Genomic DNA, 26,005 nt, shown 5'->3' on the forward strand with positions numbered 1-26,005 from the left:
TACACCAATTGGCAAAATGTTTAATATGAAAATGTGAAATTTGTCTCCCACCACAGTTTTGTTAGTGGTAGGGACCCAACCCTTTCCATTATGAGTGAAATTGTAGGTCATTTTTACCACATTTGGCAGTTTCCAAGGCATGGGATGAATAAAATTACTCCATGTGATATACAGAGTATCCTGGGGAGTGCTGGCCAGCTGCCCCATCATTGTTCTAGTTTGCATTTTTATGCAGAATACTATATAAAACACTGGATATTGTGCAGGGGTGCAGTTATCCCTCCCCTGAGGTCTTCCATTCTACATTACTGATTAATTGTTACTACTTTTATCTTTTGAAGTTTTCAGCATGATATAGAAGAGTAGGTGAAGTTTTTCTCAACTGAAATGTAACATTGTTTATCTCTTCTTTACAAATAAATGAAAGCAATTTCAAGGTCAGTCATCAAATGAGCTAGTGTGAAAAGGGAAACTATGTGTTTGTGGCTTCAATCAAAATAATAGTAATAATAATAATGAAAATCCCAAGCAAGCATTTGTATTTCTAGTAGGAATGAAAACAATGGCAAATATTTATGATGGATGAGTTGCTCATATTAGGAATGTAGTAACTAAGACAATATATCATTTTTGAGGTTTGCTCCAATTTAAACAGTAGTGCTGTTTAGATTTTTAGAAAGCACACATATTAATTTCATTCTGAACTACTCTATACTGAAGATGAGAAAAATAAGCCTTGCAAAAATTGACAATTCTGCCAGAGATTGCAAGAGCATCTGTTCTTGCCCTCTTTACCTTGTTTTAGTAGTTCACTAAAGAAAGTGCTAAGTATATTTTCACTAAATTGTCTTTCATGTTTCTTTTTATTTGGGGGACAACAGATCCAATTTCTGTGTTCCCAATCTCCACTTACATTCTCAGTCCATTTGACTAGTGTACAATTGACCATCTGTCTAGGTACTATTACTTGGAATGTGACTCAGCACCACATTAGATGTGGGCACGGATAGTTTTGCAAATATTATTTTGTGGTTTTCCAAATCATAGCTAGTAATGAAAGCAATCCACCTGCCATATGGACCTTCGTCAAATGTACTTTATAATGAGCTACCGCACAAGAACGTCCATTCCAGCTAATTCCAGAACACTGGGAGAATAACAAGTACCATCCTTTCTAAAATGAAACAATACAAAAACTCCTCTGCTGCAGTTTTCATCCCCAGAATTGAAAGAAACATAAGCAGGAAATAAATAACAATTAAACTTCACAGATAGGGCAGAGCAAAGTGATTCAGCTAAAATGTGTGTGCACAAAGCTGATTCTGCTGAATTAAATCTTTAATCTGTTACGTGAAATCCCAGCTCCTATTGCTGTCTTGTGCAGGCAAAGAGCTATTGCACAGAGAAGTTCATTAGTTTATGTGGTGTACTGGTTAGAGTAGGACCGGCAAGACTTCCTGTTCCAATCTCCACTCCACCAAAAAGCTCACTGGGTGAACTTGAGCTAGCCACTATCGCTGCGTACGTACCATAGATTTAAGCAATGTGCTTTAAATGTATATGGTGTGTGTGTATGGCCCTCAGCCTAATCCACATTGCAGGGCTGTTTTGAATATAAAATGTTGGAAGATCATTGATCAGAGAAAAATGCGAACACTTCTTTTACATTACATGGATATTAACTATTTATAATGGTAGATATCCAGGTGATATGCCGTGGATCAGCAAAGATTTCCAGTTCCCAGTGATTAACAATTACCACCACCACCCCACCAAAAACTAAAGCATTTCTCCCTCCTAAATTAGGCTAAGTGGGGTTTTTTTGGCAGTAGGCAGGGGGTGTCATCGTTGGGAAACAGGAATGGGTGTGTATGTATGTGTAGCTTCAATTCTGCAATTAGATAAAAAGAAATCCTGAGTGGAGCAAGGTGAAGCCTATGCTCCATTCTATGTCTACATTCATGAGCTTCTATTTTGCAACTGCTTCCAGTTGGTGTATCTCAGGGTTGTAGGGGAAAACCAATGTAGATCCTGCACACCTGCCCTAGGTTCCTAGTCCAGACAACACCCAACATTGTTGTATAGTCCATTTGTGGTTCTAGCAATATGAGTTTATATCTGAGCCTTGGACAAGGGCATTCTTTCACTTTGTGTTGGGGCCAGGCAAATTGGAAGCAACATGTCCTGATTCTGGACCATGTGGCATACTGGACAAAGTGAAACTGATCTAGGTTCCTCTGGAACAGTGCATGGGATTCTGGTTCAGGTTATCATTTCAGGCAAGGCTCTAGACAGGTAAGATCTGAAACAGCAAACTTCCCTTTGAACTGGAGATAGTGTTGCCTAAGGGCAAAGGCAGCACGTGAATAATCTCAAAATGTTGTGCTTCAGCAAGTTAATCCATAGTAAAAAAAAAAAAAACCTCAGCTGTAATTTTTTCCATAATAATTTGCTTTTGTAAGAGTCTAAGCTTTAAGAAACTAAAGAACATGGCTTCAGACTCAAAGCCTCCAATTCATTTTAAGCAAGGACCCAGTTGGCACTATCAGAGATTTACTATAGTAGCAGATATTTACTCTCATTAATATGGTAAATGTTTCCAAGATTTTACTACCAAATGTCTTCATGCTGCATAGGAAGCCACTTTGCCCAGCTGGGAAATTGGTGGGATTATGTTACTATGACAATTGAACAATTACTGGGTACTGATACAAGTACTGTATATATGTCTTATTCTCTCCTATCCTCTTGCTTTAATAAGCTTTTACTGTTGTTTTAGTGCTGTACCCCCCAGTGTAAAAAATAACTTTTGTAGCTGGTGCAGTTAGTTGTCAATAGCTACCAGAAAGAAAGTTAGCAAGTTGACATGTGTTTTAAAGAAAATTGCATGATGCTTCACAGGACGCCACTGGCCCTGATCAAGCATTTATGCTAATCATATACAGAGAGAAGAGGAGAGAATTACCGTAGGTAGCCAGATGTGCCCACCCATCCACCCCAACCAGATGACTGCAGGTGTTAAAGCTAATCATGTGAATAATCACCCTGATGTGAACATACACCACTGGTTGATCAATGTGTGTTTTTCTTCTCCCACACAATGGTATTTCCCATTTATGGGACTACATCCAGGAGAAACACTAAGAGGCCTCTTTCCCCACATTGGTTACTTTGTTGGTTTAAGGCAGGCATGTTGAATAAGTATGTCCAAAAAGCTCAACAACTCTGGTTCCCCCCCCAAAAAAAACCTCAACATCATTCACTCCCTACAAAAAGTTCAACAATTCTGGGTAGATCACTGCCAATTGTTTTATACTGTGAGTAGATCGCAGTCTCTTGGGAGTTGGACGTGCCTGGTTTAGGGCAATGCTTAGGGGACATAACTGCAAAAGTAGATTGCTAAGATAATCAAGCAGTTACTGAATATTTGTCTGTCTGTATGTTCATCTATCCATCCAAGCAGTGCTTTTGTTTCAGGGGGTACTCAAGGGTATGAAGTAGCGGCACCTGTCTTCTTTTGGGTTGCTGTTAAAAAGTGTGACACTCCAGACTTTTTTCAGCTGGAACTCACTGGAACTGAGTTCCAGCACCTCTCTGGTGTGTTGTGGGACCTCCGTAGTGTTGCAGCATGGCGGCTCGTCGCTCGGGGCTGTGTGACGGAGGCTACAGGTGGTACGGGAAGCAGGTGTAGAGGAGAAGCTTTTTTAGGGGCAATCTATGTAGATAGGAATGTTTGAAGTTTATGTAGATATGAATGTACCGTATGAAGTGGGTGGATCTCTTTAGTTGCTGACTGACTTAGTTCTTGGTGCTTGATGGGAGAACCCTACTGGGTCATAATTTTGAACACAGATGGGGCAGGACAAAATCTGCTTCTGATACGGAGGCTATTGAGGACACTACTGAGATTATTGACATTCTCCCATATAATTGAATGCCATTCTGTCATGGGGGAAAACTAATCTGCTGCACTCAAGGGCAACACAATGATCAAGAAGCCATTTGGAAAGTGGCTGTAATGTACATTCCAGGGGGTGCACACATTTTGTAATATTTTTTTAATAATTAGAGAGGACCTGACCCAGATAAAATAAGTTAAATTTAAATCCAACTAATTTGATTTACGTACCCTATCATTTTCTTTGGACTGAGTAGGGGGGCATAATGTTTACGGGCAAATTAAAATTTCTAATTATGCATTATGATAATAAAAAATATATGTAAAAATAGTGTCTCACACCATGTTTAAATCATATGTGGTATTAATGAATGCAATGCAGCATTGCAAGGTTGATTCTGCAGCCGTGAAATTGTCCCTCCCAACTCTATTATTCTGTAAGCAGCTAATTAGATCAGTTACAAACAGAATTTGGCCAAATTTTCATGGGGATAAACTCTCTGTTTACTTTAATGTATTTGCATGTCTTTGTGCCAGCAGTGGTTTGTGTTTTTCCACAGAATTTACTCTCTCTACAAACTGGCATCTGTACATTATTAGTAGATGTTAGTCATGTGTGCCAGTCTGGAACATGCAAAATGCTAATTGCACTTTCCATGGCTACTAGGTTAAAGGAAGGAAATTCTCTCTTTAAGTGAACCTGTGGCCCCGCAGATGTTGTTGGGACTCCAACTTCTATCAGCCGCAGCCAAAACATTCAAGTTCAGGAATGGTGATAATTTTTAGTTCAACAAGTTTTGGAGAGCAGCACGTAGGCTATCCCTGTTGTAGCACAAACTGGATGTGATTATAATCACACAACTGAGAATGGGGATTCAACCCTTTGCCCTCACTGCTATTACAGTATGAATCCCCTCCCTGTGATGGATATTTCCATTGGAAGGAAAGTGGCACCAGTAAAAATTTATTCCTGATCCAGATATCAACCATGAGGCTCTAGAGTTTAAATCCCCTTTCTCCCTTATTATGGCCTTAATCTAGAGTAACTTCCCCTCCACAGCTGGTATTTGTTTGGGGTCTATCATACAACTGCTGTTTGTGTGATTAAAGTGGTACCTCCGGTTGCAAATGGGATCTGTTCCGGAGGTCCGCTTGCATCCTGAGGAATTCACAACCGGAGGTGCCGCTTCTGCAAATGCATGGGGTGTGGTTTAGCACTTCTGTGCATGTGCGTGTGGCAAAACTCAGACAAATACTTCCAGGTTTGCCGCGTTTGCATCCCAAAGTCTACATAAGTGGAGGTACAACTGTACTGCCATGTTGTTTTTATTTGTTTTTCTTCCATTGCAAGCTACTTTGAACACTTGTTGAAATTCTGATATATAAAGGTTTAAAGCAGAAAATACCTTCCTCTTCACCCTCTGATTTTGCAGAACTGTAGGTAGTTCACTGAATGTCCCAGGACTTACAAAATTCCATCATCAGACCACTGAATCTTCACAGAGCATCACATTCATGTCCTCTAACAGCCTTCCCTTGTGGCAGAGAAGGGTATTACCATCCAGGCTCCAACTCCCATCGGTCCCAGCTAGCTTGGTCAGGGTTGATGAGAGTTGTGTTGCAGCTACATCTGGAAAGCCACAGGTTTCCTATCCTTGCTTTATACTTACTTGGGTTAGATTCCGATTCTGTGTGCAGTTGGGATACTTAATTTTCACTGACTTCCTGGCTTAGATCACAAAGTCTTCCAACCATAGCTGCCAAGTTTTCCCTTTTCTCGCGAGGAAGCCTATTCAGCATAATGGAATTTCCCTTAAAAAAAGGGATAACTTGGCAGCTATGCTTCCAACTAGTACTGTAGAACCCTGAGGGGGTTGTACTTTCAGTTGTACCATCTGCTTAAACTTGGGAAAAGGAGACCTCAAAATACCTGCTTGTATTTTGAAAAACATACCATAGCCAATCTGTTTTGTGTATTGGAAGAGTACTTGTGAGGCAGGCAAAATGAGTCTGTTAATGATCGAGCTGGATCATATTAAAGCTTAATAGCAGAGCTTTATGATTATTCTTATGCTTTTTTATTTTTACTGCATTTATTTATCTCTGGTGAGCACTCCCTCACATCCAGCCTAGTTTATTTACCCCATAATGAGAGACAGAAATCAGTGAGGGGAGGATCTAGCCAACTGAGGGACCAGTAGTACTTGTAAACACTTTAATAAATGCCCATGTTTAATAGTGAGACAAGTTTAAGATTTGGCATATCCAACAGGAATCCAGCATGATCTCTATGAGCATTTTGTTGGTCCCAATTCTCATAATGCTGCAAAAGGTTACTGTGGAAAGCCTGTATGTTTAATAGCATAAAATAATATATATCCATTCTCTTAGTTCCATTTGTTTTTGCTTATAGAATACCACAGGCATTTCCTTGCAAACAACCCATTTCATCATTTTTATTAATGTAAATATTTTCTTTAACTACTTGAACAACTTAAAGTTACTCTCTGTGTTTGGTGGGATTAGCTGATTTCTTCCATCTTTGATGGCCTTGCCTTCGGTTAACATAAGTACAAGGAATCACACACCTGTGTCCATGAGCTGTATCTGACTGGCCCTCAACCCGATTAGGTACAGACTCTTCTATGTTTCCCAGCAGTGAAATGTTCCTTAGTCCTTATACACTGGCTATGGCCCAATTTCTACTGGGACCAGGTGGCATTTGCCACAACCATTTCATATAATTTTTGCTTCCCATAGTTTATGTGCAGAGCCAAGGGATTTAGGTTAAGCAATTCCACTTAACTTCCCAGCTCTCTCACACAAAAATCTGCAAGAGGCAATGCACACACGATACCTCCCTTGTTTCAAATAGCATGATATTTCTCTCCCCACTGCCTGCAGCAGATACCATTTTGGTGGTCTCTGAAATCTTATTCCTTTCCTCCGAACCTTTCATTATGACTAACATTTTACTAGTCTTTCATCAAGCCCAGTGCCCGCATTGCACACTATTCTCTTTGATTTTATTCTCTTTGATTCTCCTCTCCCTCTGTATTATTTGATATCTGTGTTCTGTGGCAAGGACTGTGTTAATTTGCATAGTGCATCAATATCTGGACAAATAATAATTAGGGTCTGAAGTTTCAATATAAACTAGAGCTTCAAGGCACTTGCTTTTCTCTCTGAGCTGCTCTTAATCAGCTATCTAGCCTCTGAGATTATGTGGCTTTCCAGTTTTCAGGTATTTTTTTTTTTATGAACACATTTACTTGTAAGTCACGAATCAGTGGTCCATGGTGAGAAAGAAATCTTTGTATAATTATCTAGTTAATTGTGGTCATGTACATGCCTATATTGGGTTCTCCAGTGTCTCATAAGGCATAACAATAGAGATGCACGTCTTTTTAAAATTCCCCATTCAGTGGTGTAAAAACATTTGTTTTACTTTGGTCAGACATCAATGAGCAACGAAGCAGATCTGCTTCATAGAGCACTCTTTAGTAGGCAAGAGCTTTGGGCGACAACGCTGTGCATATGTTTTCAATGCATGCTGTTTACCTTTCTATTATTAGAACTTTCCACTTCCTCTCTGCTGCTCCAGGCCAGGAAAGAGGTTTCTGCACTACCACCACTGCTGAGCCAGAATCTTCCACCCCATTTACCACTGAAATATTGAAAGAAGAAAGGAAATGGTCTGAGACTGTTTAAGACTGTCAAAGCAGATCTCTTTCTCCACCATTGACTATTGTTCGGGCCCAATCTTCTATCTATCATCCCTCTGTAGAGGATGCATCAGACAATATTTTCCCCTGGTCTGGTTCACATGCCTAAAGGGGAGTGAAAGTAAGCATGCCCCCTTACCCTGTCTCTGACATCTTGGGACATCGATACATGTGTAGACCCAGATCACGTATATAGACCCACATTACACAGTCAGTGACTAGACCTTATCTGAGAAATTGAGCGTTTGAATGCAAAAGCCTTGCACTGAAAGTGTCATAACTCATGACCTGGGGATCTTGTAGTGCACTACATAGGATGCTGAGGAGGACATGTTTCCTCAAGGGAGGACCATCAGTATCATTAGAAACCCTCCTCACTGAAAGACACAGCTGACATAGAGGATGGGTTTCCACATTACCTTTATCTCTCTAGTAGAGATGTAAAATTTCCAAAAAAATTGAAGCTCAGGGAAAACCCCCTGGGGGAAAAACGGAAATTTTCGGAAAAATTGAAAAATATATATGCTACATTAGCACTTCTATTTTCTTTTCCAGATTGAAAGTCATCCTGTTACTTTAGAAATATATAATATAACTATGGACAATTTCTATGGGCATAAAATTATCACAACTAGCATATTAAAAAATATAGTGTATCCAAACAGGAACTGAAATTTAACTGTCATTCATCACTGTTTGCTATGCAACATGCTTACTCCACCTCACATGTTTTGCCCATGAGACATTATGTATTTCCTCACACTGATGTGTGTGGTCTGTTAACCACTTTAGCTACTACTATATGCTTAAATTAGTTTATTTCACTTTTTTAAAAAGACTGTTTTACAACATTTAATGTTTAAAATATTTTCATTTCTTTTTTTCTTTCATGAACACATATACTTTCAGGCCCTTTTTGTTGCTCTATATTTTTTCCAGTGCTTTGAAGCCTAGTGAAGAGGAACAGAACCAATGCGTACCACACGTATGCAAAAACAAAACTGAAAACTTTTCTTTTCTGGTGACAACAGCACCTCCTAAAGGAAGAAATGTATCTTGTTCTTGCATTGGAGAGTTCAGTTTGTAACCTAGGACTTGCTTGTCCTCACAGAAATTAGAATAAACTGATACCATACATATTTTTTTTAAAAAAAAATAAATCATAAAATATTTGAACCCTTATCTTAAAATATTTTATTCATCATGTTAAAATAAAACATTCCATAATCTATTTTCCCCCTATTTTCCCAATTTTTCAAAAAACAAACAAAAAAGGCTTCAGGGAAAAAAACGGGGGGGGGGCGTTCCCCCCAAATTTTTCTGGGGTTTTTTCTGGGGCTTCACATCTCTACTCTCTAGACTCACTAGAGAACTAAAACATAATTTTAGGGTATTTCATCCAGTCAACTCCAGGGAGGGTGGAGCTACCACACAGCTATCAGTTGACTCTAATTCAACCAAGAAGACCCACTTGGAGCTGTCCAAGGCCCTCTTCTTGTCTCCTCTGCTTGACTTTGACCAGACACAACCCACTTCCATGTGAACCTCAAGCTCCCAAGGAACTGGCAGACTTCCCAGAATGTTGGAGGCAGGACAGGCATAAACAGCATTGCTTTCCTCCACACCTATGGGCTCAATTGGGAGAGGTATTGTTGCATGTGGCTCAGCTCAATCCATACTGGAACAGGGCATTTTTTTTATTGCACTCTCAGAGTCCAAAAAAGAACAAATTGAGAAGGTGATCAGGGCATACGCCTACTAGATGCAACAGATGCAATAGTTGCTGACAACTTTCAAAACTGTGATAGTTTGAAATACGCATCAGAAATAAACCACAACAAAGACCGCTGAACTAGTCATACTCGGGAGAAGTGGAAAGGCTTGAAGCAAATGGTCATTAATTCACAGACACAGGGCTCTGAAGGAAGACAGGAACAGGTTATTGTTGTGTGTCACTGCAGTAGAACCAGTGGAGCGGAGCAAGTGCTGAGCCCAGGCCTGCAGCAGCCAACAGGTTTTGTTCTGCTAGGCAAGAATAGGTAACCAGACCAGTGCTGAAGTTCCACACAGTTTGCCGATTAGGGAGTCTGATGTTGTACATGCCTCTTTCCTTCTCTGTTTGAAGTGTGTGCTGTGTAGCCAGAGCTTACACCAGGGGTCAGCAACCTTTTTCAGCCATGGGCTCAGACCATGTGTGTGTGTGGGGGGGGGGACTATCTTTCTTTTTTTAAAAAAAGAAACGAATTCCTATGCCCCACAAATAACCCAGAGATGCATTTTAAATAAAAGGACACATTCTACTCATGTAAAAACATGCTGGTTTCCACACAGTCTGCGGGCAGGATTGAGAAGGCGATTGGGCCACATCCGGCCCCCGGGCCTTAGGTTGCCTATCCTTGGTTTACACTGTCCTAGGCAGCTCTCATATGGGTTTCATAGCTCAGGTCCCAGATGCCCTGTCACAAGGAAGTCTGTAAATAAGGCACAGGAGCAGTAGCCTTGTTTTCTGCAAATGAATATATGTGGGTCTAATATGTTAGAAGACCTCACATACTGGCAAATTATTTTCAATGTGTCTCAGTGCTTTTAAATTCAGAGGAAATAATTTGGGGGGCGGAACCCTCATGTGCCATTTCATAGAATAAATTTTAGGGAAGCTGCAACATTTGTTTGTTCGTTGTAGGTATTTATTATTTGCTCTACAGACTTAAGCCCTCATAAAGCAGTATACAGAGAAAAATAAAAACAATATAACTGCAGGTAGAACATGAAGCACTGGTTAGATACAAAATAAAAAAATTCCTTCAGTAGCACCTTAAAGACCAACTAAGTTTTTATTTTGGTATGAGCTTTCGTGTGCATGCACACTTCTTCAGAAGAAGATACAGATAGAGATGCATGAGAGTAGGGATGGAGGAGGAAACCATTTAAAGCAGATTTATACATGGATTTTGGCAGTTCCAGCTGAATCCATCTTAGTTTGCATTGGATTGCCTCTTGCAGCAAACACCTGCTCAAGTCTGAGCCACTTATGCGTTGCTGTTTTAAAAAGCAAACCAACTACCTGAAAAATACAGAAATATTTTATCGTATACATATAACATATAAAAGAATTGAGCCTCACTATATTTCTGCAGTATGATTTTCTATTAATGTAAATTGATTAATTTAATTATATAAGTATATAAATTTAATTAATTTATATACCACTACATGCCAAACTAGACCTGTAAGCAGTTTAGTCGGTTATATGTCCTGTTGTCTGTCTCTGTTTATGTGCTAGACACTATAGAAACCAATTGCATATAATCATAGAATTGTAGAGTGGGAAGCTTTTCTGCAAGAATACCATGACAGACTCTGTCAAAAGCCTTGCTGAACGCAGGGCATTCCCCTGACCCACCCATCTTGTAACTTGGATGGCAGAGGAGCACTTAACATTGCTTCCAACCCCCTCAGCCATAGCTGCCAAGTTATCCCTTATTTTAAGGGATTTTCCCTTATGCTGAATAGGCTTCCTCGCGAGAAAAGGGAAAACTTGGCAGCTATGCCCTCAGCCAACTTTAAGGTTGCTCAATTAATTTAAAATTATAGTTCCAGTGACAAGCGGTAAACACTATACAGAAACTTCTACATTATTAATGGATTTTTAAAGAGCCTCAAAAACACATTCCTCTTCAATACATTTGAGAAAAGTTTCTTAATGAAGGTCTTTTTGGTATGACTTACCAGGGGGGAAGCTGGTTTTTAATCCCTTAGATTAACATAATGAGTTTGTTTATTTTTAGGCGTGGGATGGGGAGTGTTTTCCGAGAAATCACTGACAGAGACTGCAAGCTGTACAATTTTAAACTAAGTGATAATTATGCTTTTCAGGGATTTATTTTGAAGTTTGAAACATTCTTTATTATAGCGTAGCTTCAGAGTTAATTGCGGGAGGAGAATAGTTAATAGCTCTCTCCTAATTTTATCCACACCAATAGAACACTGTTGTGATAAATTTAGCTTAATGCCAAATATTTGATTTTTTTTACATGCCACAATACTTGCAGAAAACCATAATAATATATATAAAGTGTAAAAATGTGATCATGTTGGGTATCTGCAGTTGAGGGGGGTAGTATAATGTAAAATCTCATGAAAAATGGTCAAACGTGCAATTTTTATTAATATATTTCCTCTACTACTGTTTGGCTAACTGGTACCACCCACTTGCATGTCCTTTCAGTGTCTCAGAGGGGTTGTGTGAACCCTCCTGCTGTCACTTGTAGTTGTGAAATGCCCAGCCACCAATGCAATGATTCACTCAATCCTAGAAACGAGGCCTTTCTGAATCATACCAGTACTAAATGTTGAGGGGGAATTTAAACTAAATGAATGTTTTCAATCCTGTTCATTTGTATGCTCGGGGTTTATCCCTGTCTTATTGGACTGGTCATCATCATCATCATCATCATCATCATCATCATCACTTTTAATTTGTATACCGCCTTTCTATCATACAATACTCAAGGCGGTTTACAAGCTGAAGAAACAGAATCTAATGAAATACAAAACAACCTTATAACAATCTAATGCAATACAAAAATGTGATAATAAAACATAGCTTTAAAATAAGCAATCAAATAATGTAACATTCAACAATCATTACAATAGTATAGAATAATATCAGCATATGAAAATTAAACAGAAACCCACTCTTAACATTTACAATAAATAATTTCAAAACAATAATCAATAAAACAACAGCAAGCCACAGTGCATAAAACAATACAATGCAAATTGAAAAATAGAGACTGGAGGGGGCGAGGCAAGGCAGGTGGAAAAAGGCCTTGCCTGATGGAGTCTCTCCCCTCACAGGACTGATGGTTTTCTTTTTTCTTCTCCTCCCCTTTTTTCTGTAGTCTACACATAAGTGATCTATGTTTATATTGTGATGACCATTGGCTGTAGATGATAAAACTTGAAATGTTTCTACACAGTTCTGGAAGCCTAGAACCACTTTTGTTTATTCTTTTTTAATTCTGATTGTGTAGAATTAAAGTTATTAATTGAGAGAGAGATCTTTCCTTCAACTTCATAAGTGGTATGAGTGGTTCTGCCAAATTTTGAATAAGACTTTAACTAGCAGTAATGGATTCTGTGGCAATTACATGTTCAGAGGAATAATGTGAGAGTTTCTGAAACAGTGGTAATTCAATTTCCTTTCTATGTAGACAGCTTTGAGAAGGTGAGATATTAGGGACAGTGTCGGAAATTGGAGACTCAAGCTGTGAACGTCAAATGCAACTGCTGGAATCCTTCATTTACTTGCATGAGTTCTCATATCAGTACAATATCTTGAAAACTTAGCTGCTGACATGGTGATTACCTTTGAGTCTCTTGAAGAATTCATACAATGCATGAATGAAAAAAAAGATGCATGGAATGGTGTTAATCAAGTTGATATATCACAGGCAAGAAATCTCCAGCTCACAGACTCCATTTCTAGGCCTCTTCTGCCTCAGGGTAATTTTTATGTGAGTGGCATGGTTGCTACTTCCTGCAGCTCCATTTCACACTGCTCTGCTAACATCACAACGGGGGAAAGGTTTATAATCTGGTTACTTCTCACACGAACTTGCCCCACCAATTTAGGGGCCAGTAGAAGATGATGCTGTGGTGCAACTGTGCCACCTTCACCTTCAGTAGTTGCTTTGCTGATGTTTAACATCTGGTGGCAAGGCAGTAGCAAGGTTGGTACTGTGCAAATGCCCCAGCGGAGGCAATATGATGCTCCTTCCAGTGCTTCTGCCTCAGCAACCTCCCTGCCCCCTCACCTCTCTGCCTCCTTGAAGCAGTAGTGATGCAATTGACAAGAGATCAGGTGAGCGGTATGACCCCACCTCACTGTCCAGTGCACATCACTTGGGAAGACAGGCAAACTAATGTCAGTGTACTGGAAGAAGTAAAGATCACCAGTGTTGAAGCAATGATTCTTCAACATCAACTTCTTTGGACTGGTCATGTTGTTTGAATGCCTGATTATCGTCTTCCAAAGCAACTACTCTATTCCCAACTTAAGAATGGAAAGTGAAATACCAGTGGACAACAAAAGAGGTTTAAAGATAAAGGTAAAGGGACCCCTGACCATTAGGTCCAGTCCTGACCGACTCTGGGCTTGCGCGCTCATCTCACATTATTGGCCGAGGGAGCCGGCGTACAGCTTCCAAGTCATGTGGCCAGCATGACAAAGCCGCTTCTGGCGAACCAGAGCAGCATCTACTTGGACTTTTTGGTGTGCTTTCGAACTGCTAGGTTGGCAGGAGCTGGGACCGAGCAACAGGAGCTCGCCCCGTCGCAGGGATTCAAACCGCCGACCTTCTGATCAGCAAGCCCTAGGCAAGCACTGATAACTGGGAAACATTGGCCTATGAGCACTCCAATTGGAGAACAGCCTTTACTGAAGATGTTGTGGACTTTGAATAAGCACAAATTCAGGGCAAAAAGGAGAAAAGAGCTAAGAGGAATATACGTTTTGCAAACCCTCACTGTGATCAATTCCTACGGTAGCTGGAAACCTATGTCCTCACTGTGGAAGGACATGTGGATCCAGAATTGGCCTCCACAGTCACTTACGGACTCACTGTTAAAACTGTTTTCATGGAAGACAATCTTACTCGGCCACGAGTGATCGCAAAAGAAGAAGAAAGAACTATCTGGCGACACTGCATCATTGATTTCTCCCATGACATTTCCTGCCTTCAGACATTGCCAGAACGGGGTAAGAATAAATCACAAGAAGATGGAGTTTGTCTTGGGAAGCAGCTTCTTTCACCTAGGACAGGACTTTGGGGGCAGACATCCTGGCCCCGTTCAACATGATAAACAGCAGGAACCCTAAATGCATCAGGGCTACCTTACCATGTTTAAGAGTAAATGACGTGAAGTAATATGCATTTCCAGCTAAGAAGATGTGCCTCCAAAAGTCCAGTGCCTTAAAATTACCAAACATCACCACTGTTTTGCTTTGTAGTCACTTTCTTACATCCTCAGTAAGTCTGGTTCTGTGTTTCCTATAAACATATAACAGTTTTGGCTAGTAAAAAACTAATTGATTCTAGCATGAGAGCTTATATAAATAGCTCAATTGAATTTATGATTTGTTCTTTATGATTTTGTAATTTATTTAATTTTTTGTCCTATTTTTCCTTGGATTTGTACATTTTATAAAATTGAATAAAGATTTATTTATAAAAATATAAATAGCTCAATTGATTATGCATTATGGTATTTTTGAGTGGAAATACATGGGTTTCCTGAGCATGTGGCAATAAGTGACATCTATGCCTTTTCATATTAATCCTATCTGTCACTGTTGGCTTCTAAATGTAACAGTGTTTTACAGCAATCCAATAGTGTCTCTGACTAACTGATTATGTTTATTAAAAACACATCAGTCACTTTTTCTCCAAATGGTAAATCCTACACCGAGTTATCAATAATAATTTATAAGCAATGCAAATTAGAGCCTGGTTAGCTTCCTACTGATCTTTACTTTATTATTTTCAATTCAACATAGCTGAAAGCACATTTGCTTCCAGAAGAAATGTTTGATACACATTATCTCAACATACACCTGTTGTTTAGTGTTAATTTCTCCTGTGCTCTACATTAGGTCATTAGCTCATGTCAGGAATTTTAAGTATAATTATCATTTAAAATGATTGTCCCACTCTAGTTGGCTTACTTAAATCAGTTATGATGCCAAGATAGGTCTTGATTCAGTTTTCACCAAAGAAGCTTGATTGGTGTCTGCTTTAAAAGAGATCCAAAGCACTAGTCTGTGGTGCTTGGAGCCACCCCCAATTCCCTATAATAATTAGAGTTGCCTCTGAGCAGTTCACATTTATGCCATCAGTGGAAGGTCTGTAATGGAGCCTACCACTCCTTTGTAAGGCACAAGAAGTACACATTAGTCATTTTGTGTGTGTGTTGCATTCATAGCTGCCAAGTTATCCCTTTTTTACAGGGATTTTCCCTTATGCTGAATAGGCTTCCTCGCGAGAAAAGTGAAAACTTGGCAGCTATGGTTGCATTAGCCACCAGCCATCACCCCAAACCACCATCACATAAATCAAAACTATAAGCATGGCAATTTAAATGAAGGAAGATGTTTCGCACCTGCACAGCTCCTGGGTCTTGGAGACCAGTGAGATCTCCTGCTTCTGTTATGATCTTGGAGCTGCCGGGGCGGGGGGGGGGAGTCTGAAGCTGCCACCTCCATACCAGCAAGAACTACATAGTGAAGGAATAATATTGATTAATTGCCTATACAGTGGTACCTCGGTTTATGAACACAATTGGTTCCGGAAGTCTGTTCATAAACTGAAGCGTTCATAAACTGAAGCGAACTTTCCCATTGAAAGTAATGGAAAGTGAATTAATCCGTTCCAGACGGTCCGCGGAGTAAGCGTTCATAAACTGAAGGGAACTTTCCCATTGAAAGTAATGGAAAGTGGATTAATCCGTTCCAGACGGGTCCGCGGAGTACTTAAACTGAAGCGTTCATAAACTGAAGCATGGGTGTAATTGGTTCCGGAAGTCTGTTCATAAACTGAAGCGTTCATAAACTGAAGCAAACTTTCCCATTGAAAGTAATGGAAAATGAATTAATCCGTTCCAGATGGGTCTGTGGCGTTCATAAACTGAAAATTCATAAACCGAGGTGTTCATAAACCGAGGTTCCACTGTACATGGAAGCTTTGAGTTTATTATTCATTTTGATGAACTGCTCCCCCCCCCCCGGAGAAATGCCCCAAAAGTGAACTCTGTAATAGATGCTCTCCCCATTCTTTCCACCTTGCCCTCCCTCCAAGCTCCTCCCTCCACCTGCATGGAATTAGGCGAAAGGGTGCATATTTTCCATCCCTGTTGTATGGTGCCAATGAGTCTTAAGGAGGGATTCCCAGAATCTGGGCTTTGACAGCTCCCCTCTTGTATCAACAACAATCTTTTCCCACTGCAACCATGGCAAACTGAGGCTGGGCCAGCATACCTGAGAACTCGGCTACCCCCAAAAGACCAAGCCCCATCTGTTGGGCCCTATCACTGTTTTATATATACATGTATCCTGCTCTTCTAGTGTCTATATACTTACTTAGAGTGGCTTGCAATAATTTTAAATTGCTTATTCAATTACCTTTCGTAAGCCACCTTAGGACTACCTTTAAATAAAGATTTGCATTATTTTAGGGCCTTCCTGAAGCTATTCAGGCTTGCAGCTGTGAAGATGTATGTCAATACATATCTCTCAATAGATAGCTATTACTATTTCCCCAACATTTTTAATTGTCTCTGTACTGGTAATTGTTTCTTTATACATATGCATGTGTGGGCAACAACCTGCCGAGACCAGTATTCAGCCTGGGTGGGCTGCAGGTGGGTGGGAAAATGGTGCAAGATGCCAGACACTACCTGATGGCTCTTAAGTCTCAAAGCAAGTCAAGTGAAGAAGAAGAAGAAGAGACTTGGAAGAAGGTGTCAGTGGCATACTGGGGGAGGATAAAGGAACTGGTAGGTTATCTCCTTCCTCCATGGTAAGCAGGCCTTCTCTGTTTACGTGGGAAGTGGAAAAGTGACTGCAATCTGTGTGCCTGGTGGTTTTCATTTCATTGGCGAGGAGCAGCTGCCCTAAACTTTGAGGTGTCTGGGCCCCTGGGACTACAAAAACATGTTGCAAGTTTCATGCTGCATTGTGAAAAGGTATATACTGGTATATGGGAAAGAATCCTATTGAAATAAGTGCAATATACTTTTGAGTAAGAATCAGTACTGAAAATCTTGCATCCGGATAGAAATTTCATAGCACATTCCAGAATACCTGGTGTGTGTATTTCTGTGCTCTTGTACTCTGTCTCTCTGTATATCTATAATTATATATCTCTATATATTACTCTGTGTTTACCTTTATACCACACTGCTGTACTGCAAATTTATGTGTAGGCATGCACTCATGTATATAATACATACATTTTCTCCTGTTTTCATTTTTGAAGTTTGGGAATGAACTTCTTACATATTTCTGTTTCCAGGAGTAATGTCCCTGCCTTTTAAGACAAGAAAGAAATGTAGAGTAGAGGTTATTCAAAACAGAATTAACTTGCTGAGGTTGCCATGTATTTCACTAAAGCTTTTAATAAGCCATTTTGCACGTTTTAAATGTTGTGACTGCAATTATTCTCACTGCTTCATCTACTCTCCAAAGGACTTTTGTAATTTCAGTATGGAACCACTTTTGACAGGTCATTTTAACTTATTTAGCTATGGAGGTTTCAAGTCTGAATTTTGTATTACTTAAATATGTTCTCAATGAATGTCAGCATGTTAGACATTTGCACGTGATATTTAGCTCCTGCACAGAATGAAAGGTTCTTGCACCAGGCTATGGATGGCACCCTTCTCTGTGAATATTGGGCAACTTACAATTTTATTGGCCATTGCCCAGATCCTTCTGTAGCATATTGTGCATATAAAATGAATAGATATCACAAATCATTTTCTGTGTAGTGTTTTATTAACAAGTGCATCACTTTGCAAACCTTAAGGTATTTACTGTGGAGTTGTCCCATAAGCTTTCATAAAGAAATTCTTATCAAGATCAGTATGGTTATAAGTTACCATTGATCAGATCCTAGTACTCAACAGATGTTCTATTTTCACTGATACATTTAAACACGACCCCACTTCCTAACTACCCCAAAAAGCCCATGCAAAACTTGGTATACAAATGAGAGGATTTCTGCCTGCACGAAAATAAATATGTGCCACAAGAACGCAAGAGAATTGTGACTGGCTCTTTTACTGTTCTTTAAATAGTCTAAAATTCAGAAATATTTATTCAGTCATATCCCATCTGCTTGCTGTACTCAACTTCCAGGCTGTGAACTTACATTGAACTAAATGACCAACAATACAGTTGAAGCAATCACCCTGAAAATAAGTTGAAAATGCACTTCCTCTCTTTAAATAGCTATAAAATACACAGATTGTCTTCTCCTTTCTTTAGTTATCAGGATTTATTTGTTCTCTTGGTTCTAATATCCACTGAAGATATTTTCTGCCAGTATTAACTTCTTGGATCAATAATTTTTGATGGCAATCTTGAGGGAAGTTGGTGTCTGGCAGCTATCATAGCACTGTAGTCTCTTGTTGGAAAGCAGTTACCACAAACAAAATTGGCTCTATCTTTGGGAGTGATGTTCACAAGACTGCACATATTTTATAGTACAATTATCTAGGGTGGCTGTCGTGCCCTCTCTGTTTAGAAAAATAGGGTCACAGCTTGAACATTCCAGTTTTATGAGTTGGATCGAGAGGCAATCAGTTTTCACATACAGTTTACATCAGGGATGCCGAACCTGTGACCCTCCAGTTGTTACTGGACTACATAAGGTAAAGATAAAGGGACCCCCGGCCATTAGTTCCAGTTGTGACTGACTCTGGGGTTGCGGCGCTCATCTCGCGTTATTGGCCGAGGGAGCTGGCGTACAGCTTCCAGGTCAAGTGGCCAGCATGACAAAGCCGCTTCTGGTGAACCAGAGCAGCACACAGAAACATTGTTTACCTTCCCGCTGTATCTACTTGCACTTTGACGTGCTTTCAAACTGCTAGGTTGGCAGGAGCTGGGACCGAGCAATGGGAGCTCACCCCGTCACAGGGATTCGAACCACCGACCTTCTGATCAGCAAGCCCTAGGCTCTGTGGTTTAACCCACAGCGCCACCCGCGTCCCTACATACAACTCCCATAATTCCTGACCTTTGACTATGCTGGCTGGGCATAGTGGGAGCTGGAGTCCAGCAACCACTGCAGGGGCACAGGCTGCCCATCCTTGGTTTATATTTTCTGAAAGAGTGGGGAACTGCTGATACACTCAAATATATTGTCCAGTGTGTGTGATCTACCATCCACATCTTGTGCTTGACACTGCCAGCTAGGGTATAAATTAAACATAAGGCCTGATGCTTATCAGTCATCCGCCTTATACCCCCACAAGTAATAAGCAGGATCCTGAAGTTTGCCCTCATTCCATATATTACATTTATTTTTTTATGTTATATTGTTATGAGGTGGGGGTGGGGGTGGAGTAAACTGTTTGTCAAGACCCTTCCAACCCTTGGATCCAGCAAGTGTTAAAATACATTTATAAGCCAGGCTAGCTTCCTGATGAGGTGATTGCCTGGGGCAGGGACCATTAAGGGAAACAAACTGTTTCTATTGTGTTTGCTAAAGGTGCTTATTAGCTTGTGCTTTGAAGATCTTAGCCTGCAGTCATAACCCTACTTAAGTGGGAGCGAGACCCATTGAATTCAATATAGGACTTACTTCTGAGTTGATATGGTTAGGATTGTGTTGCTCATTGTTTGCTACTCCAGATGGTGTTAAAATGCACAAGAAAAATGCTCAAAGTAGAATGCTTGCTTCAGTTACAGTTTTTTGTATCATTATTTGTTTTCTCTTCATTGTAATAGATGGGGTGCTCTCCTGGTCAAAGTACCACAGCTACACCAAGCACTTAAACAGTGGATTTAAACAGTGGATTTGTCACAGGCTAATCTAGATTTTATTTTTATTTTCTTGTAGAGTGCAGATATGAGTCCTGCAAGCAGTACCAACTCGCTTCCTGTCAGCCCACTTACTGAAGAACCGTTGCCATTCAAGGTAAATATGTTTCAACACAGAGTCAATGATACTTGCGGTATTTGACTTAAACAGGTGCATGCTTCTAAGTACCCTGGCTATAATTGCATGTTTGCAAAAATCATGAGGAGTTGACTGATATACAGAACAGCAAGGGATATGCTGAAAGCAGACTTGCACTCTCGGTGAGACATTAATGTTAGGCAAAACTTTAAGCCCTGTTTTGCCAAGACTCCAGGAAATACCCTTTTGTTTCCTTGCATAAATAAACAACAACAACTATCTCAATTTCCTTATGTTTGCTTTTAATCAGTATGTATCGGCATCTTTTGAAACTCCTGTTTGCCTGCTCAGCAAGCAGATGGGTGTGTGTGTGTATAGCTGTTGTGGTGGGGCATGTATCCTTCTCTACATCCAGAGAGGAAGCTGCTTCTCTTATCTACAGGAATAGCTGCACCTTGTAAAACTACTGTGTGAGCAGAGACATCCTAATCAAAAACCTTTATTCTTCCTGACCAGCCAAACAGCCCTGGGTTATGTCTCCACTTTGTCAATAGGGCATGTTAGGCGAACATGGCATAATGCATGGCCCACAATTAATATTTTATGACATCTGCTGAAGCCATCATACTATCCAAAAGTACTTCTATCACCCTGGTGACATTTCTCTCTATTCCCTCTGGCACCAGGGTTGCTGCCTGCAGATGGGGATTGCAAGTGGTTCAAGTCAAGTACTAACCTTATAGACCACAGTCCTCTTTATTTATTATTATTTATTTAGTCCTTACATTTATATACCACCTTTATCCTCCCAAGGATTTCAAGGTGGTGTACACGGTTCTCCTCCTCCCCATTTCATTCTCACAACAACCTAAGAGATAATGACTTCATGACTGAGTAGGGATTTGAACCCTGCTCTCGTAGGTCCTAGCTCAACACTCTAATCATTATGCTACACTGGCTCTCTGTCACTCCAGGTTCTGGATAACTTATTGGTGGCAGACTAGACTAGAGAATCTGTGGTCCTCCAGATGGTGCTGGACTACAGCTTTCATCTTCCCTGACAATTGCTCATGTTGACTAGCACCAATAAGAGTTGAAGGACAACAACATCCAGGGAGCCACAGATTCCCCATCCCTGCCCTAAGTTGCCCCTTTGGGAATTTGACACTGATTCTTCTGGATGGCTGCTTTTTTATACTCTCAGTTTTATGGTACTTGTTGCCTTTCCAGCCATTGGGGCATGGACCTTACCACCTGAACCTAGATACTGTATCTGACAGGCACATAGTATGCATGTATGTACAACCTAGTTTTCCCTTATCCCTCCATTCTTCCATCATGGAACTCAAGGTGGCATGCCTTCTGTATGTTTGTTTAGCTTCATCTCGACTATGGTCCTCCAGTCAATGTCATGAATTTATTTAAAGAGTGACTTTATATAAAGAATAACTTGTAAGAAGGTGGTGATTTGTTGGCATCTGTTCATTTGAAGAAACCTGAGAAGACAGATGACAACTGTGTGTAGGCATACAGGGACACATTGTTGTATGGCTGTTGTTTTTTTTAAAAGGATATTACAAATAAAATCAGGGGTACATTTGTTTTGGCTTTTGAAAGAAAGACTTCTAGCTTTCCTATGGAACTCATGTAAACATTGAGTTCAGGCTCAGGGGAGATTCATGTGCAACTTCCAGCCAGCACCATTGAAGGGAAATAAAAGTAATATAAAATGCAACCATTTCTGTTATTGCTTGCTGACTTGCTCCAGGAGAGAGCAACATTGTTTCAGCAGTAACGTGAGTGAGTGATTTCATATGCAATAACCCTTTCCAAATACTGTCAGTCTATAATAGTGGTTTGTGATGACGGGGAATGTATTACTATGGCCAATTTGATAGTCATACTTCCCAACTTCCTATGAAGTAAGCAGTAATGTTTAGATGTTTAATTTGATTTGTTTTGGGCAGTTCTGAGAAAAGCAATTGTCACTTAACAACAGGTAGAAGAACTGGGCCTCTGTGGGATAGTAAACTGTGGTTTACTTTTGAATTTGAAATAAGTTATAGCTGTCTCTTTGGAATATCAGTTCTGACTTAAGAAGAAGAAGAAGAAGAGTTTGGATTTGATATCCCGCTTTATCACTACCCGAAGGAGTCTCAAAGCAGCTAACATTCTCCTTTCCCCTCCTCCCCCACAACAGACACCCTGTGAGGTGGGTGGGGCTGAGAGACTTCAGAGAAGTGTGACTAGCCCAAGGTCACCCAGCAGCTGCATGTGGAGGAGCGGAGACGCGAACCCGGTTCCCCAGATTACGAGTCTACCGCTCTTAACCACTACACCACACTGGCTCTCTTAAGGAAATGGGGTGCCCTTTCAATGTGTTTGCTGTACAAATGTGGTGCTGTAGTCTAAACCACCAAGCCTTCTGGGCTTGCCAATCGTAAGGTCAGCAGTCTGAATCTGTGTGACAAGATGAGTTCCTGTTGCTCTGTTCCAGCTCCTGCCAACCTAGTAGTTCAAAAGCACACCAGTGTGAGTAGATAAATAGGTACTGCTGCTGTGGGAAGGTAGTGTTTCTGTGTGCTCTGGCTTCCATCACAGTGTCCTGTTGCATCAGAAGCAGTTAGTCATGCTGGCCACATGACCCAGAAAAGCTACGGTAACTGCAGACAAACACTGACTACCTTGGTCTGAAAGCAGAGATGAGCACCATAGTCGAATTCAACTAGACTTAACTAGACTGACATTTACCTTTACCTGTACAAACTAACTTCATCATAGATGACCAGGCTTTCTAATAAAGCTTATATGGACAGGCAGTATTGGATTCATAGAGCATGTGAATTCTGGGACATCATATCTGAGATCCAAGGAGAGAGAAGTGTGTGTGTGTGTGTGTGTGTGTGTGTGTGTTATTTACTCTTTCTTTCATACATTACTTTTTTTTCTTACAAGAAAACCTGTTCAAACTTTTTACAGCATATTGATTAAGATTTGGTAGGAACCTGATACATTGATTTTGGGGCAGGGTCTGTCCCACCTCAGCAGGTCCTGGTATACATTTTGGGGTGAGTCTGTCAGCAGATAAATGGCCTTTCCCTCTCTAAAAGAAGAAAGGTACATATGGTATTAGGAGGTGGGTTAAATAGCTTGCTCCTGATATAAAACGTACAGAGCAAATGTGCGGCTGAGGCATAGAGGGACAAAGGTCAGCTTTCATATCTATGAATAGCACTAAAGCTGTTGCTCTTGCACATTAGGCCTGAGGACTCAATCACAGGAAATTTGGAATTAAAATCACCACTGTGCCTCCTACTGTGCCATTTCCTCAGGAGCTCATAACATCCTCAGTGTTGCTGCGTACCCAGCTGCCATCTATAGGGGGTTCTTCAGGCTTTTTATGTGGCATTGTTTTTGACACTCAGTCTGAGAGATTTTAAAAAAAATGATATGAGGGCAGTTTGGGGAGCACTCAGAGGCGGCTCCATCCCTAGCTCAGTGCAAGAGGTGCCAGCTGGGCTAAAATTTTATTGAATGAATTAGCAGATCATTTTTCTGTGACTTCAGGTGGTAGTAAAAATACGAAAACAGGGGTGGGGGGAATGCCACGGTGTACATAATTAGCAGCAGCAGCAAATAGAGACTGAAGACTCGGCCTCACACTTACCGTTTTTGAGGCGAGTCAATCAGAACTGTACACAGTACTTCAAATGCAGTTGCACCATAGATTCGTGTAACATAAATGTGATATTGGAAGTTATATTGCCCATTCCTTTCTTAATGACCTTAGCATGGAATTTGCCTTTTTCACAGCCACCACACACTAGGTTGACATCTTCATCAAGCTATCAATGTCTCCTGGTCCATCAATATTGTATACACACATACACAATAAGTTCGTTGACAGAAGTCCTTTAACAACAAACAAAGCACAAGCTACTATGGATCATGGCCTCAAGCTCAGAGTCACAGAAAGAGGAGCCAGTCAAGTCCTGGGCTGATGTACCACCAGATTCTGATGTTGGTTTTTCAGAGGTTACAGTGGCCAAGGCTGGTTTAGTACTTCAATGAATATTAGCTTTATTTACCAAATTGTTATTGAAATTGACAAAGCTTTTTCTGATTTATAATAATTTGGGGGAATTGGTCATTCTTTCCAGTTTTTGCTAAGTTTAGTTACTCTGTTCTCGCCTCAGTATTTAGCTGTGGTGATACTAATCCCCCAAATGAGAAACAGCACAATTAATAAAAGGAGATAATCCTTAGAAAAAGTGTGGAAGTCTGCTGATAAAGCTCTCTTTCATCAAGGAGATCCCCACTAGATTCTGTCTTTGTGGCTGTTGTAACCAGGTTACCAGCTTCAAATAGCAACTTCTGAAAAGAATAATCTAGCAGCCAGGATCACTTGTAGTAGTCTAGACCCTGGACTACACTATCCATTTGGAAAGAATCTTTCCCATCAAAAGGGAAACAATTCATAATATGTTTGTTGGTTTGAGAAATAGTTTCAGGTAGGTAGCCGTGTTGGTCTGCCGTAGTCGAAACAAAAACAAAAAAACAAAAAAAAATCCTTCCAATAGCAGCTTAGAGACCAACTAAGTTTGTCATTGGTATGTGCTTTCGTGTGCGTGCACACTTCTTCAGATACATTTCAGAAACATTTCAGATGAGAAATGTTTACCCATGTTTCCACTAAAATAGACTCAATGAGGAATTCTAATCAAATAAAAAACTGTCTAGATAAGGAAACTGTAAACTGGGGTAAATATTATCTTACCCATTAGGTTTCAAAAAGAAATAATACTTAACATTAATTAGCCGTATGTACCATTGAAATCAATGGATTTAAAGTGTATAGTTGAATGTTTACCAACATGGTGCCTTCCTGCTATTTTGGATGACAAATCCCATCAGCCCCAGTTAACACCTTGGAGTTGTAGTCCCAGACAGCATGGGGGCACCAGGTTGGGGATAGCTAGCTTAAGAAAATGAAGTGATTTCAGTAGAATTTAGTTGTGGAAAATTTGTTTATTGCTTTCATCCTACATCAGCTAAAAGTCTGTCTTATCAGTGCATAATGTGAATGTACAAAAACAATGCAGTGCATTCTTGGTACATTAATTGCAGACAGAGAGCATAATATTAAACTTTTTTTTTTCTGTATCAGGTGATTACAGTGTTACAACACCACACATACACACACATGATTTTTCCTGAACAAGGTATTACAATAAATGAAAGGCATACATAAAGTCAGAAGAGTCTGACTTTCTCCAGTAATCAATAAAAGTAGACTATTTTATATATACTGTTTGTTCTCTTTCTTTGCCTTGAATATAATTACTAAGTTTTGACATCACTGTCAAGCAGTTTATTTTCCCATTCAGAAGCCGACAGAAAATTATTTCCTGCATCTAGCATAACAGACTGTGGCTGTAACAGCCATGTATGATATCATCTCCTGATATAGTATGCAATGTTCCCCTGGTGGTGGTGGTGTCTTAGTAGTGCCAAAGATCCACTTTCCCTACAGACCCTCTTGGGTGCTAAGATTGGCAGAGGGGACCCTGTTGGTAGATTCTCTGCACTCAGAGTCTCTCTCTCTCTCTCTCTCTCTCTCTCTCTCTCTCTCTCTCTCTCTCTCTCTCTCTCACACACACACACACACACACACACACACACACACCTTTCCAGTGTAG

At 40.3% G+C, this 26,005-nt stretch overlaps 1 protein-coding gene across 5 annotated transcripts in view; it reads left to right on the plus strand.

The window, feature by feature from the left end:
- Positions 1-26,005, plus strand: part of CCSER1 (coiled-coil serine rich protein 1) — a 706,782-nt gene that overhangs the window by 307,382 nt on the left and 373,395 nt on the right. For all 5 annotated transcript variants that reach the window (XM_035113300.2, XM_035113303.2, XM_035113302.2 and 2 more), the window contains exon 7: positions 20,247-20,324. In XM_035113300.2, coding sequence (XP_034969191.2) covers positions 20,247-20,324 — 78 coding nt within the window. The remainder of the gene's footprint in view (positions 1-20,246; positions 20,325-26,005) is intronic.

Source organism: Zootoca vivipara, chromosome 9, assembly GCF_963506605.1.
Source record: "Zootoca vivipara chromosome 9, rZooViv1.1, whole genome shotgun sequence".
Taxonomy (NCBI): domain Eukaryota; kingdom Metazoa; phylum Chordata; class Lepidosauria; order Squamata; family Lacertidae; genus Zootoca; species Zootoca vivipara.